The sequence below is a fragment of the Acinonyx jubatus genome, chromosome C1, assembly GCF_027475565.1.
Source record: "Acinonyx jubatus isolate Ajub_Pintada_27869175 chromosome C1, VMU_Ajub_asm_v1.0, whole genome shotgun sequence".
NCBI lineage: Eukaryota > Metazoa > Chordata > Mammalia > Carnivora > Felidae > Acinonyx > Acinonyx jubatus.
The window spans coordinates 187,703,388-187,720,383 of record NC_069381.1 but is presented as its reverse complement, the minus strand read 5'-3'; the positions used below and the strand labels follow the sequence as shown (position 1 = coordinate 187,720,383).

The 16,996-nt window shown below is 37.8% G+C and overlaps 1 protein-coding gene across 9 annotated transcripts in view; it reads right to left on the bottom strand.

Annotated features, from left to right (window-relative positions):
- The window catches only part of PARD3B (par-3 family cell polarity regulator beta), a 997,127-nt gene that overhangs the window by 440,952 nt on the left and 539,179 nt on the right, over window positions 1-16,996 (bottom strand). For all 9 annotated transcript variants that reach the window (XM_053215665.1, XM_015074145.3, XM_053215667.1 and 6 more), the window contains 5 exons: window positions 13,613-13,699; window positions 7,860-7,985; window positions 5,091-5,443; window positions 2,558-2,697; window positions 868-996 (listed from right to left, as the gene is read on the bottom strand). In XM_053215665.1, coding sequence (XP_053071640.1) covers window positions 868-996; window positions 2,558-2,697; window positions 5,091-5,443; window positions 7,860-7,985; window positions 13,613-13,699 — 835 coding nt within the window. The remainder of the gene's footprint in view (window positions 1-867; window positions 997-2,557; window positions 2,698-5,090; window positions 5,444-7,859; window positions 7,986-13,612; window positions 13,700-16,996) is intronic.

Below are 16,996 nucleotides of genomic sequence, written 5' to 3'. Positions count from 1 at the left end.
ACATATTGTGAGATCGTAAGCTGAGCCGAAGTCAGATGCTTAACCGACTGAGCCACCCAGGCACCCCAATTTTTTTTAATGACTATATATATCATCTATACCTACTTTTTAACTTAATGCACTATGAGCATTTTCTCATGTTATTATCAGCTCTCCACAGAGACCATTTTAAGTATTATATTTCACTGAAGAGCTACCTAGTTATTTATCTAACTAATACCTCTGGTTGTACAGCACCCAATATATCACTACAATAAACAGGGCTTTAGAAAACAAATCCATGTACATGAATTTTTTCCACATCTTTCTTTGATGATCAGTTTAGGACAGATTACTAGAAGTGCAGTTAGTAGGTCAAAGGATATACATTTTTAACAAGACTTTTGAAATTCTCTTCCTCAGGATACATTTCCCAGCCCTCAAGACTAGATTCTCTTGTACCTGTTACTACAGGACCTTGCAATTCTTTTTCATAACCATCATCATTTTGAATACTTGGTTATATTTCTTTCCTTTTAGACTGCAAACTGCATTAAGGTAGGGCATGACCATTTTTGCTGACTGCGTTTTGCATAAAGCAAACATAGAGCACGCAAAGGGTATTTTATTTTGTTGAATAATGTTAAATTGCTTCCTTAAAAGGGTGTTTGAATTGGTACCCCGGAAGCACTGTTGGCATTTATCCAACTCACCGCATTAACATCATAAAGCTATGATACCCCCAAATGGGACAAAATACTTAGTGTGATTCAATTTTTGTTACAGATGAAACCTGTGACTTAGAACTCATCTCTCAGCTATTATGAATTCACTGGGTATAGTAAACTCTGCACCGAAGATTCAGTGAGACTGTGACCTGAACATTACCAGCTCTCGGGGAAGAAAAGCTCCTTCTTGACGGGCGATGACCAGCGATGCTGTTTCTCCCTGCTTGGTGCTCCTCAGCATGGCCACGAGCTCTTCTTGAGTTCGTCCAGTGACATCTCTGCCATTTACCTAATGGATGCCATCGTATGAACAGATCACAACACTTTTCGTCTCCTTCTACCCTAGATGGTTTCCACAGGTAAGTAGCAAATGGGCTCCTACAATTAATAAAGCTTGGAACAGATGAAACTGAACACATGAGCCCAAACCAACTATGCTCAAAGTACCAATACCGCACTGACCATCATGACTGAGGTGCCAGATCCCTTTGTTTCTATATATTTAAACTTTTTTTAAAAAAAATTTTTTTAACGTTTTTTATTTATTTTTGAGACAGAGAGAGACAGAGCATGAACGGGGGAGGGGCAGAGAGAGAGGGAGACACAGAATCGGAAGCAGGCTCCAGGCTCTGAGCCATCAGCCCAGAGCCCGACGCGGGCCTCGAACTCATGGACCGTGAGATCGTGACCTGAGCTGAAGTTGGCCGCTTAACCGACTGAGCCACCCAGGCGATCCATATTTAAACATTTTTTAACGTTTTATTTATTTTTGAGAGAGGCAGAGAGGCAGAGCATGAGTGGGAAAGGGGAAGAGAGAGAGGAAGACACACAATCTGAAGCCGTCTCCAGGCTCTGAGCTGTCAGCACAGAGCCTGACATGGGACTCAAACTCACAAACAGTGAGATCATGACCTGAGCCAAAGTCAGATGCTTAACTGACTGAGCCACCCAGGCGCCCCAGTGCTAGATCCCTTTAGATAGTAATTAATAGTTTCTCATGGGATGTTACATTCTTAGGAAGGGAAAATCAAAGTGAGAGCGGAGAACGATTCCTACAACGGGAAAGAAGTAGATTTCAGATGCTTAACTGGCACCATTTTCTGCCTAACGCTAAAAAGCAAACAATGGACCACAATCACACAGCAAATTTCTTTGGAAGTAAAAGTCTTTTGTTACAATTAGTGTTCTCCATCTTTGAAAATTATAGTCTCCGGGTCATCATAGATTATTGGAAATTATAATTTGGAGCTGGATTAATTACTTGGTGCATCTTCTTTCATAACTAGAACTATATACAAATGTATAGTGTTGCTTCTATGCCATGAGAATGTTAAATAAAACCGGCCAGTTTCAATGAGGATGGTTTCTTGAAAGGCAAGTTAACAATACATATTTTGCTAAGAAGATGATGCTATCACACAAAAATACATGGGACGGGGGAATTCTCTTGCTTTGGGGGTGTTTCAAATACCTCTTTATAAGCCTAGATCAACCTGAGGCAGGCTGGCCTACGCCTGTGGGAAGTTTAAAGAAACTGTTGCCAGAATATGGCTATAACTCTGAGACTTCTTAGCCATAATTGCATATATGATGAATTCCTGGATGATTCAAATTCCCAGGAACCCTAAGAGGTAGATATGAGAAGGACGAAATAAGGAAGAGTTCTCTGTGTTACTTGTCCTTACATAACTGACTCCATGGGGACTTAAAGTCAGTTTTTTTAATATAATTAAAGTCCTTATCTTGTCTACAAGTGATAATTTTCAATTTTTATATTCAAAATATAAATATTAATGTATTTATGTAAACACCCAGGATACTTTACTGAAGATATTAGTTCCAATTCTTACCTCCAAAATTCTGTCCCCTGATTGCAGGCGGCCATCTTTTATCGCTGCTCCCTTTGGTAAAATGTTTTTTACAAAAATGGGACCAGGCCCATGTATGGAAGAGTCTCTGGTAACAACAGTGAAACCCAGTCCTTCAGGGCCTAGTGTGTAAGACCAGGAAAATGCACGGTCACCTTAAGTAGAAACCTTAACAGCGAAATCTACCTAATTTAGACTAATGTCAAGTAAGTAAATATTTACATTCCAGGAAATATTTTAAACACACTTCAGTTGTTCTGGCTGCAAACACAGATTATAGTTCCTGACAGGCCATGATGGTTTCAAAGTGAATTTAGGGCCCAATGCAGATGTGTAACACTTTCGTTTATTGAGGTACCAGAAGAAATACCACATGTTATCCATAAACCCAGGAGATTGATTTCTCAGTAAACCATAAGAAGCCAAAGGCCATCTGACATGAGTTTCGTCAGGCACTCACTCAGCTAGCCTCCCTGCAGCTCCCTGCACCTGGGTCTCGATTCCTTGAATGCTGCGTCCCATTGTCCCCTCCCTCACTCTTGCATCTCCAATCTCTCTCTTCCAGTATGTGGTTTTCACTTTATCCGAAGGTATGCTCAAATATCTGTACCCTAAAGAATGCTTACTTCAATCTTACTTCTTCTTCAGCCTTCCGTCACCAATGACCTACCCATGACCACATCCACTAATTTTTCCTATTCTGATCGGTCCCTTTCTCTAGCTTTGACACCTCTCCTCAGTTGTTTTCTTGAAATTAATGCCCCCCTCTGTGGTTTTCATACCTTTATTTTCTGATTATTTTCCTACCTCTCTGATCACATTATGTCTGTCACTCTCTCTTACCCACGGTTTTCCCACATGAAGATAGATGTTTCCCAAGGCTCTTACCTGGTACAGTTTGTTTTCTAGATTCTCTGCCTTGGCCAGCTCCTGCTCCAATTACCATCTCCCTATAGATGACACCTAAATCTCTTTGGCCCTAATTTCTCTGGTGTCAGCTTCTTACATATGACCATGCACATATTTCCACCTGTATTTCAAACTTCACCTCCTTTCTCTATTCTCTATTTCTCTATGACCTCCTTTCTCTAATTCACATCCTGGGCTTTTCACATACACTCATCTTCTAAAAACTCTAATTTCTAGTAATGGCATCACCATTGAACAAGCCACCTGCAATTCTCTCTGTCTCCCTTCTCCTACATCCAGGCACCAGACAAGGCATGCATGTTATATTTAGACAGATGCAATGTATCCTTTATTGATACTTCACTGTTTGATCTCATCTTCGGCATATTATTCTGCCGAGTAATATTAATATTAATAATAATATTAATTCAGATTAATCTTCCCAAAGTACAGCTGTGATGTCATAGTCTTTATTTTTGCATTTAAGGCTTTCTGATGGAGTCTTAAGTTATGTTCTGTGTCTGATTTATCTGTCCTCAAAGCACTCAATCCCATGTCTTAGACATAGCTGGATAATTTGTACAAAAAAAAAAAACAATGCATTTATATAAAAAGCCTAATTGCTAAGCACACTAGAGAATTTGTATTTCCTAGTCCATACAGTTTCTTCTCAGTACAGAATTCTTAAGGGGGGCAAAATTCTGACCAGAGGATCTCTCAGAATAACCACCATATCCTAATTAAAGGCATATGTTATTTTCTTTCGATATACGTTAATGAGTATTTTAAAACTACCTTGTGATCATTAAATTCTGTATTAATTCAGACAAAACTTTGAGATTTTGGTTTCTTTTGAACTGAGTCTTGAGAATCACATCAGATTGCAGAAGGCCGCAGAGGGGGAAGGGATTATCAGGAGGTTACAAAATAAACAAAAGCACAGAAGCGCATGAATGCTTATGTGTGTATATGTGTATAATACTGCATAAATATGCATGTATATGAATGCCCTAGTCTCATTGATCTGGGCTTGAAATGCATAGAAAAGTTGGAAAAGATGAAGGTAAGGTTATACATGCTTTTGAAATTAAGTATGTTTTGAGAAACTGTTTGCAATGTTGAATTAGCGAAATTTCACTTACATAATTATATATAATAATTATCCATTATAATGATCACATACTTGCTTTTTTGAGAACTAAATGTTTAGCTGGTATAAAACTATCTTAGAGAACCAGAAATAATATATGCGCTTTTTAGACTCTATCTACAAGGTGCTACAAAAATCACTCATCTTGCTGCAAAAAGGGTTCCACCGAATTTCAGTGCTTCTTTAGTGTTACGTTTTTCTCAGGTTTGCGATGGTTCTTTGCATTTGCCAACCTGTCTTTATCATTTTTGCTTTTGTTTCAAATACGCTATACTCTCCAGAAGGAAAGAATAAGAAAGTAGTACAATTTCAAGAAACTTAGATAACTTACTTAAATCTATTCTTCGATACAATTAAATGAAGGGAGAATGAACAAAATTAGCCTTAATGCATTTCTCTTAACCAATTTTACATGTTACAATAATAGAATGCTATTAAGCATCATGTAATAATTACCTTTCTTTAGGTCAATCTTAATTTTCTTTGCATTTTTCTTGCTGCCAAACCCCATGAGAGGGGAGAGTGAGGGAGAGGATGGCTTTCTACCCAGTCTTGGGACTCGGGGGCTCTTGTTTTGTTGCAGGGAAGTCGATGCATCCTCTTCAGGACGCCCTGTTCCTGTTCCTGTTTTTATTCCTGATATTCCATGGACAGGAGGAGGCATTTTTGTTCTCAAAATGCCATCATTGTCACCAAAAATGTTAAGCGGTCCAATGACTGATTTTTCATACTGGTCACGGTTTTGAGGTGGAAGCACATTGAGGAGGACGCTTGGGGACTTCATTGCCTGGCGGAAGACATCTTGAGCCCTTCAAAGAGAGGGAGTAAATATGTCACGACACCACGCTCTAGCGTGGCCCCTAATGCACCCCAAACCACGGCAACAGGAGAGCACAGTAGCACAGGGAAAGGAGAAACTGTCACTATTACTACCAGGATGGCTGCAAACTAAGTACTAGTTACCACTTAGGACCTGACCACGAGGTACCCAGACACTGGGCTGGCGACACTTGGGTCACTAACATGGACAATTCTCTCATTTGATCTTTTTAACAACTTTCTTAATCTTCTCATTTCCTCTTCGGTAAGTATAATTCACTCTTATTTTGCAAAATGAGGAAAATGAGGCTCAGAGAGATCAAATAACCCGTCCAAGGACCCACAACTTTTGAGTATTTCTGAATCTGAAAATCCGCCCAGAGGCAATTACTAAAGTAGATATAAAAGCAAACTTTAATTTTAGATGAAAAAAATTATTTTGTATTACTGACCAGATTATCAGTTCGTTTCCTTTTAGGGCTTTATTCGAAAGTACAGGTCTTCCCTGAGATGGGTTGTGTTCCAGAATTTCAATTCTGACACAAACATTTCCTCCTGGAGATATTGATGATACTGGTTGTACCAAATGTCATAGCGAATTATCAATCTAATACGCACCCTCCCTGCTATGCTCCTATAGAGTGCCTGTATATTTTTACTTTTTTGTCTTAGTCTTGGGTGTTTTGCCTCAAATTTCCTACTACCTTTCGTCTCCTTCATCCTTCTGCCTCCTTGTGCCCCCTGACTACCTTGCCCAGCCTGTCTTGCCAACATGATCTACCCAAAAGGGTTACAGGAAAGCTGGGAGCCAGAAAATTCTTTCTTCTCCTCTTTCTCGAAACTCAGAAGTGATGGGGGAACCCCAGCAGCCCTCTGGTGACCACGACACAACTTAAAGAGAGCAGCCACTTAGTAAGGATGACAAAGCAGAAAGATGGAAAACGCCTCTCTTGCTGATGCTTGAGGAACTGCCGTACCACCTCTGGACCGCCGCCTCTGCACTTGGTTGTCTTTAGCAAAAAAATTAATCGTCTTGTTTAAGCTACCTTTATTTTAGGTCTGTGTCATTAACAGCCATACCAAATAATAATTACTCATAATTCCAACTGCCATGTGAGCGCCCCTCCCCCACCCACCAACCTCCACTTCAACCTTACTTCTCCCTGTTGGTGGGGGAGGGGGAGAAGATCTCACAGAGGCAGCCCAACTCCCCTGGTTAGTTCCTTCACTGGGAGTCAGTTTCTACTCCACACTACCTTCATACTGAATTTTCATGAGCCTCCGTTTCCACATTGCATACCTATCAAGTTCTTGTAAAAAGTAGAATGGTATTATTTTAAGAAATAGGCGTTTCGGTCTTCTTTTTTTTTTTTTCGAGAATAAGATTTGTTTACTTATTTATTTGTTTGAGAGAGGGTGCGAGTGAGTGAGGGGCAGAGAGAGAAGGAAACAGAGAGATTCCCACGAGGGGCAGAAAGAGAGAGAGAGAATCCCATGCTAATAGCATGGAGCCCAAAGTGGGAGGGGCCTGACCTCACCTGAAGTGAGATCATGACCTGAGCTGAAGTCAGATGCTTAACCTACTGAGACACCCAGGCTCCCCACACTCTTTATTTCTTTCCACACTTAAGCAACCAGTGGCCACAGGCCCTCCTACCCACAACCACTTATACCGCCTGCCCCCAACTCCTGGTGCCATCAAACATACAAAGACTGACAGAGAATGGTACAGAGAATGTAGACAATGAGTTGTTTTGGTCAGAAACAAGAGAAGCTGGTGGTCATTACTAAGGAATATTAATTAGTATTTGTTCCCTTGTTCCGGAACCCCACTGCAACACCAACATACGTTTAAAAAAATTGGCATCAGCACTGCATACTCTAATTCTTGGCTATGAGAACCTATTCCCATAACATTTTCACATGCAGAAAAATGACTTCTTGGGGGAGAATATTTTATTTTATTTTTTTCATTTGCTTCTATTACTGAGTCCTCACTGAAATCTCCCACAGATGTTTAGGTTTAAGGAAGACTGCAGACACAAAGCTGGTTAATTAATAAGCTGAACTAACAGTCTGTGAAAAGAGTCATTAAATACCAGTTTAACTGACCCATATCCCAAGCAAAACAAACCCATCTATCGATGATCCAGACAACCAGGCGGGAAGGCTTGGGGTATTCCGCAGTTTACTATTCCTGTGGCTGACAGGGACATGTGCAGGCTGCCTTCAAGGAAGCTCACACATAAGATGCATTTGAAAATGGATGTCCTGGGGTCATTCAAAGGCGACTGACCAGACATTCTACCTACTACCTACAGTTCTGATCACTAAGAGCTCAGTGATGATTTTAAGTACTCCAGGGATCAACACAGTAAATAAAACAATGGAAAAAAAAATGCTTACTGAGCAAAGGTTTTGTCTACGAGGTCCACGTGGTTGATTTTTACAATACATTCATTTTCATGAAATAGTCCCTCCCGCTTGGACCTGCTATTTTCTTCAATGCCGCGGATGAAGAGTCCTAGAATCCTAAATGCAAAATTGAGGTTGAAATAGAATTACTGAGTAATAATATGCTAATTATTTCTCCGCTTGCAACTATTCAGAAGTATCGATTTCTCTTTGTGAAAGAAATTACGCTTTATATTCAGGCAACCGTTTGTCACTTAAATCCTTAGTTAAAAAAAAAAAATCCACTGAAAAGAGAAAGCCCTTCAAGACAGATGCACATCAACAGTGACCCGGAGTACAATGGTCCACCACTCCATTGCCATGTTTGCGGTATTCTTAGAAAAGACCCCTACAGCTCAGTGGAGTTGAGGATACCGAGGCCTCTCGCTTGGAGAAGGCTGACTGTAATGGGTTAGTGCTGAGACAACCTGAGGCGTAATAGTGGGAGAGGATTAGGCATTCACCGCACTTTTGCGCAGCCTTACTACCTGTTCCAGTAATTTGCATTTTAAGAAGAAAGCAGACACCTAAGCACAGGTCATCGTGCTCAGTTTAAAAGGCGGTTCAGTCCCATTTGTTAGTGCCCCTGAATCAAGTACGTGTGGAGCATTTCCCATGCTCAGGATGGAGGAATAGGAGACACGGCTACAGGACCAGGACAATGAGTCAGTATGAGCTTGGCATGCAGTAGAAATTAAAACCAAAAACCAAAAACCTACAGACATCCAGAAGTCCAGTCTTCATAGGAGGATCTGGGGGGAGAATGGGATGTAAACTGGTTCAGAAGAATGAGTAGGATTTAGATAGGGGGAGAAAGGGATACACCTGGTGGCAGGATGAAGGCTGTGTGTTTATGTGGGGAGCCAACACTGGATGGGGGAGGCCAGAGCCACACAGAGGGGCCTCGGACACTAGTTGATGGACTCAATCGAATGAGGCTGGAAATAGCAGTACAGTCACCGCTCACTGCTTCTGAGGGAGATGGTGACATGATGGGGCAGGGCTTTGGGAAGACTTGTCTGAAATTTCAACCAGTAAGCGTTGGGATTATGAGAAGAGAGCCGGAGGCTAATGGTGCTTTGTGGCTGTGGCTCAGAGTCAGGAGGGAAGGGGTTGAAAAAAATGTCAATTACAGGAGAAAGAAAACGATAGCAATCAAGAATTAGATTGTGTGTGTGTATATGTGACTCTTACATTTTGGTAGTATCTAAACCCAAAACTAAGACATCAAACTTGTGTATGTTTCAGCTATTTCTCATGCGACCTAGCTTCCTCCTGGGGCATGTCAGGGTCCTAGCTGTGTTCCCAGAATAAGACAGAGAGATACATTTTCCAAGAGGAATCTGCTGGGCATGGAGAAACAGCCATCTCCTTGTCCCTCATCCTCTTGTCTTTCTGCTTAATCATTCTTTCTTTCTTTCTTTCTTTTTTTTTTTTTTTGTATACAGGCCTTGTATGTTATCACACAGCCCCTTTGTATTAAATCTCAGATCTGAATAAAATATGAGAACATTTTGTACGTGGATAACAGGGGCATCCATGGAGGAAGGGCAATCTCTAATGAAAGTGGAGGAGAAAATCATCTTCCTGTTTAGAGCAGCCTCACAGTGAGCCCTTTGCCCCCAGGACCCAGTTCATTTAATGAGCTCGTGTCATCTGAAGATGGCAAGGGGTGGCACATGCAGTGGTATTTAGGTTTCTACTCCAGTGGATGCAGGAGACAGTCACGCCACCTATAGTAGGGAAGGCTCAGGGTCATGGGCACAAGTGTACAGGGGGTGTTTTATACACTGCATTCCTGGTTCTATGTTAGTAAATTCACAATATTCTGTGTGGAAGAAAAAGGGGCCAAAGCTACTATTTGATAAAGGAACTGAGATTCAAATTAATATTTTTAAGAAACTAATCCTACCTTAATCTCATAACATAATATTAAAAAATGACCTAGTTGACATGCAAAAGAAGAAGAAGAAGAAATAGAACAAAATAGTGTTTCTTCCTAAATGAAACAACTCTGTAATAGTTCACATTTTGGATTTTTGTTTTGGTGGATTCACAATAACATGATCCATTAGGAGGCTCACATGTGGTTATAAACTCGTTTATGTAAGCGATATTTTTTTAACAAGCATTCAAGTCTTCCTTTAATTTAATTCAGTACATCATCAGTCATGTAATGTTACTCCCTAGGATTTAATTTCACATTTTGGGAGATGAATTAATTCTTTCAGGCCACTGGGTTGCAATTTAGCTGGCATATTACAGCTGGAGTATGCGATGTGAACCTCGCTGATCCAAATAACCTAACTTTCCATGAAAAATTTATTGACAGGATAAGCTCAACTGTAAAACCCATGTGTCAGAGGTAATTTTGGTAAAATGTAAAACTGACTGATTTTATTAGTTTGGTTCCTGGCAACAAACCACTCCTGCCTTCTCTTTTCCACAGAAGGGATGGATTCCCTCCAGTTTGATTTCATCCAGACCAGTATGAGAAGGCTAAGAAAAGAAATCTCTCACTATCCTTTTGACCCAAAGTTGCGGGCTGTGGTCTTCGTGTCCTCTGGGACCAAGGCTCTCGGGGACTTAAAGACCAATGCTAGGGAGGAGCCAGTTAATTTGCATTCGTGAGCAGTGATAAAGGAGGCTGAAATCCACTGCCCCACAGAACAAGAGCGGGGGACAATTGCTTCTTTTTCTTCTAATAATCGTTTAGAAGCTAACCCACCCCACACTCCTTGACCTCTTCCGCTTTTCTCACCGTATCACGGGCCTTGGCCACTCTACGAGCTTTGCAATTTTATCCAAACGTGTCCTATCCTTGCATTATGTGTTGATCCTCACCCACCCGTTCCTTCTTCTCTGTCGTATTTAGCTGTCTTTACTAGGAAACTAAGGTATACTATGCTACCTTTACTGGAAAACAATTAGATTTCATGCTTTTAATTCTAAAACAAAACTACATTATTTTTTCTCTTAAGCCAATGAAATGAAAGTGCTTTTTACTTTGCAAGAACTCAGTTTTGTGTATATTTGTTTTGTTTCTTACTGTGCAAGCCAAGGGGCCTCCATACAAGTGGCATTCAACACCCTAAGCTATGGTACTTAATGAATCCATTGAGGCCTTATCTAGTACAGCCACCATTGTATTGCACTCAGGGTTTCCTATTCAACAACAGGTATGGCAGTGTTTTTCTAAAAGAAAACCTATATATATATATATATATATATATATATATATATATAGGTTTATATATATATATATATATAGGTTTATATATATATATATATAGGTTTATATATATATATATATATATATATATATATATGGAGAAATTGGAAGCAGAGTCAATTACAGTAGTCTTAGTAAATAATTAAATGTAAATTCTAATTTAAAATAATGACACAAGCCAATAAAAGGAAGGAAATTAAGCACTAAGTATACCACTATGACCTTAACTCACCCACCCCCCCCAGCCCCCGTGCTCACACACTGAAACCATATGGCATTATGAAGTCAGACACTTGTGTGACACGCTCTGTACTCAGTTGCATCTAAACACATGGGTTGAGTTAAGTGTGCTGTTTCAGCCTGTACTCATTACTTCTTAACTTTTATTGGCTCATGTCTCCACTTCCATATTATTTTTTATGTTTTTTAATTAAATTTCCTTTCTATAATACTAATGGATAGCAAAAAAAAAACATACAACTATTTCACCAAGTTACTAAACAGTTGACCATGAACTTATAAAAGTTCACTTGTGAACCAGGCTTTTTCGTTTTAGCCATAATATTAATAATACTGATAATTTACACATTCATATGTTGTGTGTTTTACAAGGAGTTTTCATATTTTTAATGTCATTTAATCCTCATAACCTTTATGTGAAGTAGGTATTCACAAGAGGCAAGCTTAGAGGACTTGCTCAAAGTTATGAAAGAGAGAACACTGAGATTCAAATCCAATTGTTCTGAATCCAAGTGTAACACTCTTTCTATTCTTCAGGGCTTATGCTAGAAATCAGAACCAGGAAGGAGAAGGGAAGAAATCAATACATTTTAGTGTGTTTTCTCATTTGATGTAAAAGATGGTGATTTCTGGTCTATAGGGTCAACCTGTTTTCCGAACTATTGAAAATGACGTATGATGACTGTCACATTGTACATTTCTTCATGTTTTGGAAATTGGGATGATCTTGTGTTCTATTCCAGCTTCATTAAGCTAAAGGGCCTGGTAATTTAACCGCTCTGGCATTTCACAAAGCTCTATCAGTATACTTCTGCCAAGAGCCATTAGAATTTCTCATGACAACTGGATAAATACTCTTCCTGTCTATCAAAAACAACCTCAGCTTGTCCTGTGCCATAACCCATAACATTTATAAACACACTTATTAACACATACAGGAAATGAAACAATAAGAGCCACTAGCTTTTCAGTTCATTTCTTTTTAGAGAACATTCATTCCAGCAAGAGCTTGGCATCAGATGTTATTTGCAAAAAAAGGTGATGACTTTGCAATTACAGGTAGCAGATGGCTACCTGCTGAAAATGATGCCAACCAAAATATCATGACTAAATCTGCTTTTCCTGCTATGTGGCAGACTGAACTGAATAAATATTCAGAATCAGTAAATGAATACTATATAACCTTTGGGAAAATTTTTGCTCTAGAAAGAGCAATGGAGTGAGGGGGTAGGGATCTAGATTTTGTGTGACTTTGAAAAAATTCAACTGACTTTTCTGGACTTTGCTTTGCTACGCTAAAATAAGACATTCTGCCTTTTCAGTGAAGCATTTAATATAAGAAAAGTTAATTTAGCAAATTAATTAAAATCATATCATGAGGGAGAAACTGATTTTCTTTTAAGAAAAGCCCTTTCTTTTAACATAGCCCTTGTCAATATCAATCTGTGCTAAAGGCAGTCATCTTATTGAACAATGACATAATATCTGATACTAGTTTTGTAAAGTTGTTAAAAGAATAGTAATATTAACTCTCAGACACATACTTTCATTTCCATCAGTAAAACAAGTTTTATATTCAGTTAGGTGGACATGAATTTCAAGAAATGCTGACATCTAAATTCTCATTTGCCACTATGGATTTAACAATATAATTTCAAAAGGATGTGGTATACTATTTTTAAATGATCACAGTATAATTTCAAAAGGATGTGGTATACTATTTTTAAATGATTACATTTTATTTTAGAAAAAAACTAGCCCAATGGCATTTTACTTATACTTAAAATCATGAAAACACATAGCTTCTGATACAGCTACTTATAAAGCTAGAATATTTATTATCCTAAGTTCTATATACCTGAGCAGTATCAGGAAATATCAGTTTGGATTATTATACTCACTTTTGAATTGTATTTAGGAACATGAAAAAAATTCAGTGGCAATATTTGCCTAAAAATACGTTAAAATCTTTTCCAAGCATTCTGTTTAGTACATGTAACTGATAAGAACAATAAATGCAGAAACGGTTATAGATATTATTTATTTCCATTGTATCCTATAAGGAAATGAGTTTGTTTCTAACACGTAAGTGGCCAACAGACATTATATATTGAGGTATCTATCTGAATAACAGAGATATACACTTAATCCTCTTCTGAAATGTGTCTGGGAAAATGAGCTGAAGTCAAGTTTTTCATTAGCATGAGCTTCTGATATAAAGAAAACATCTTACCTTCCACTCAGAGATGAAAAGAAAGGCACTACATGTATTCCCAAGGGGCCTCCTTCCCCAGAAATCTCCACTGTTCTTGTCATATCACTGGGGAGGAAAAAAAAAAAAGAAGCATATTATAAAAAAAAACAAAAAAACACAACTACTGTAAATTCAACAGCAGAGGGGAAATCAAAGAAGTATATGATTTGCTGGTATTTTCACGTGATACAGGACATAAAAATGTTTAAGACTATCTGATTTCTATTTTTTTTCCCCAGAAGAGAAACAAATGGAAATAACGACCCACAAAAATAACTTCCTATTTAAGTTAATCTGCATAAATCAACATATTTAAAAGGATGTACACAAAAATGAAATTTCTCCCCATTGAGACACACTTGAAATTACTCTACAGATGATAAAATACATGGAATTAAGCCTATCTATGTTTAAGCATAAAGTAGGCTCTCCTCTCCAGAACAGGAAAATTGAAATAAAATATGTATTTATCAGAAAAAGCACAGAATTACATTTTACAACAGTGAAGCCACAGTTGGTAATACATATGGGCATGTTCAGAGCATTATAAATCAAAACTTACACTTGCCTTTCAGTAAGGCATCAGTTGTATTCAATGGAACAATTCTAAATTTTCACCTCCTACTTTTTTTTTAGAGGTAGAAAAAGAAGTTGTAAAGCCTGGGGAAAATGTATTATAGAAAGAAATAGAAAGCCTGACCCGCCTAACCTACTCCAGATTAAGGAGAGGATGAGCTAGAAACATTAATGGATTGTGTGTATGACTGAAATATACAAGACATTGGGAAACTTTGAGTAATAAAGAGCGGAACTAACAAGTTTTTATGAAGATGAAAAATAATAACCGTGAACAATTATTGGCTCCTTTAATCCCACAGACAGAAAATAAAATTGCCAGAGGAAAAATGATAAAGTTGAAGCAAACATCCCTGTTATGGAAATTGTAAGCAGGTCTCTATTGTTTCCTATTTACATGAAAATGACCTGAAACTGGATGTCAAATTAAGAGCTACAGCTGTTACAAATGCTTTTCTGTTCCAAATTGAAAATGGTGAAATTTTGGCTCCTTGCTAGAAAGTTGAGAACAGCATAAGAAAGTAAAATGCCTGATGAATTCACTCTGCATTTAGTGCTCTCTGAATTATCAGCAATCTAAAATAAATACATTAAATATATTCTCATCAGTGGACTAGGCTTATTTTTAATGTGTTTCTATTGCAAACTTATTATCATTAGGAACTGTAAAAAAGAGCATGTCAGTTTCTAGCATTTGTGGAATATGATGGAATTTCAATCTGATAATAAATTTCAAATGAGTTTTGCTCAGATATTGCTGATATATTTAAAACTTGTTCAGTCAAGCAGGTTATATCAGAGGCCTCGAGAAAAAGTTAAAAATAAAACAAATCTTAGAGTGATAATATCATGGGATAAAATAGATTCTTCTTGATACTTTCAGTGTGAGAATACAGATATTATATGGATACACATATATATGAAATACTGTATGTAGGTATACATTATATGCTCTGAATATAAAATATCTACTGGGAAGAGAAAGTTGTATAGCTTTTAATGGACCACAAAGCAACAATTTTTATGTAATAACCGATTTATAGTTCATTCGTAGGTATTTGAGGAAGAGTAAACCCAAAGTATTAACACTCTAGGGTAATGGTACTGTTCTAAAGACTTTTAGAAACAAAGACAAAAATCTCATTTAACCATTAAAACTTTTCTTATCTCTACCTTTACTATGTATTTTTATAGTTTTGCACTTAGAACATAACACAAATCTTTCCTAACAAATGTATTAAATATCCATGTGCTAATAGACAGCACTCATATGTATTATGTTGAGGCTTTTGGAATGTAAGTGTTTAGTATAGAGTTCAAAATTTCAGCTTAATAATTTCTAGGATGGCTTTATGATTTTTCTTATCTATTTTGCAAACATTTCTTTACCTAGCTCAAAACCACTCCTGTAAAACATAATAAATATTACGTATTATGCTGATACCTACTCCTTAGGAACTAACAATCCTCTATTTTTACACTCACTTAATAAAGCTAATCTTATAATTTGTTAAAGCAATCAATCTTGTTTCAAAACACTACAACCATTTTGGAGATGCAGTTTAAAGGTTCATTTATACTTTATAAGTTTCTCGTTTTCTATATCTCAGAATAAGCCCATGCTATCTATATACACAAGAGTCACAATAATTTGGCAAGAAGGATGTGTGACAAATGTTAAACTACTATCGTAAAAATATTATCCCAGAAAAAAAAAGCATAAAAGACTTTTGGTTTTGTAGACTGTAATATTCAGGAAGTTATAGAGAATTAAATATTATTTAATATTTCAAGTCATTATAAGTTTTATACGTACCATGTTTTGCCATGCTCTTCATAAAATGCTATCCATTATTCCAAGATGGAAAGAAAAGCTTTTGAAAAAGGAAGCCTGACAGATGAGTCCGTATATTTTTATTTATTTTAAAAGTGCGGAACAAAACTATTGTGTTATATGTACCTGCTGGAGTTCTGCAGCATTCTCTGTATATGCACCTTTCATGAAAGATAAACACAGCAACTAGGGCTAGACACAATCATTTGAATTCTAATCTCATAAAGTGAGATTTTACTACAACATGGAAATATGCTATTAATGCCATTTGTTTAGGCAAAACACAGAGTAGGGTTCAGGGACCAGCGAGCAGAAAGCGTATACATTAATTTACGTTTTGGAGGCAGATTGAGAATGGAAAATTTAGAGAACGAGGTGGAGAGGATATTCTAGCAGTGGAAAGAAAAAGGAACTGGCAGCTTCTTGTGAAAAACAGATTCAAAATGAAACGGGGGTAAAGGGTAAAAAATTACACCAAGAAAAGCTAAAAGTTGCACTCGGATCTAAACAGCTAACTTTATGCAACTTTCTAAAGACATACTAAAACCAAAGCAGACAGTCACAGAACATTCAATCCAATAGTATTAATCAAGCTAAATGTTCTAAGATCCAACCACCGCGGTGATTCAAGTAATTGCTGGGAACCTGTTATTAGCTAAGATGTTAGGACAAAAGTCTGGGTGAAGGTACAGAATAAGAGGTTAAAAGTGAGCCTGTCATGAGCAGCTACCTTGCAGGAACTCAGTGGCAAGTGCTCTATGTTGTTCCATCCAGAAGAAACACATGAAGCTTGAGGAAAGAATACAAGAGCTGCAGACAGGTCCAATTCCTCACACAAGGCAAACGAGCAGCATTTTTAACATTCAGATTATTCAACTCAGTCACAGGCCACTCACTTAGGGTCAGGAAGAGACAGGACTGAGTGTAGGTAGTGGGGGATATCTTGCTTTGGA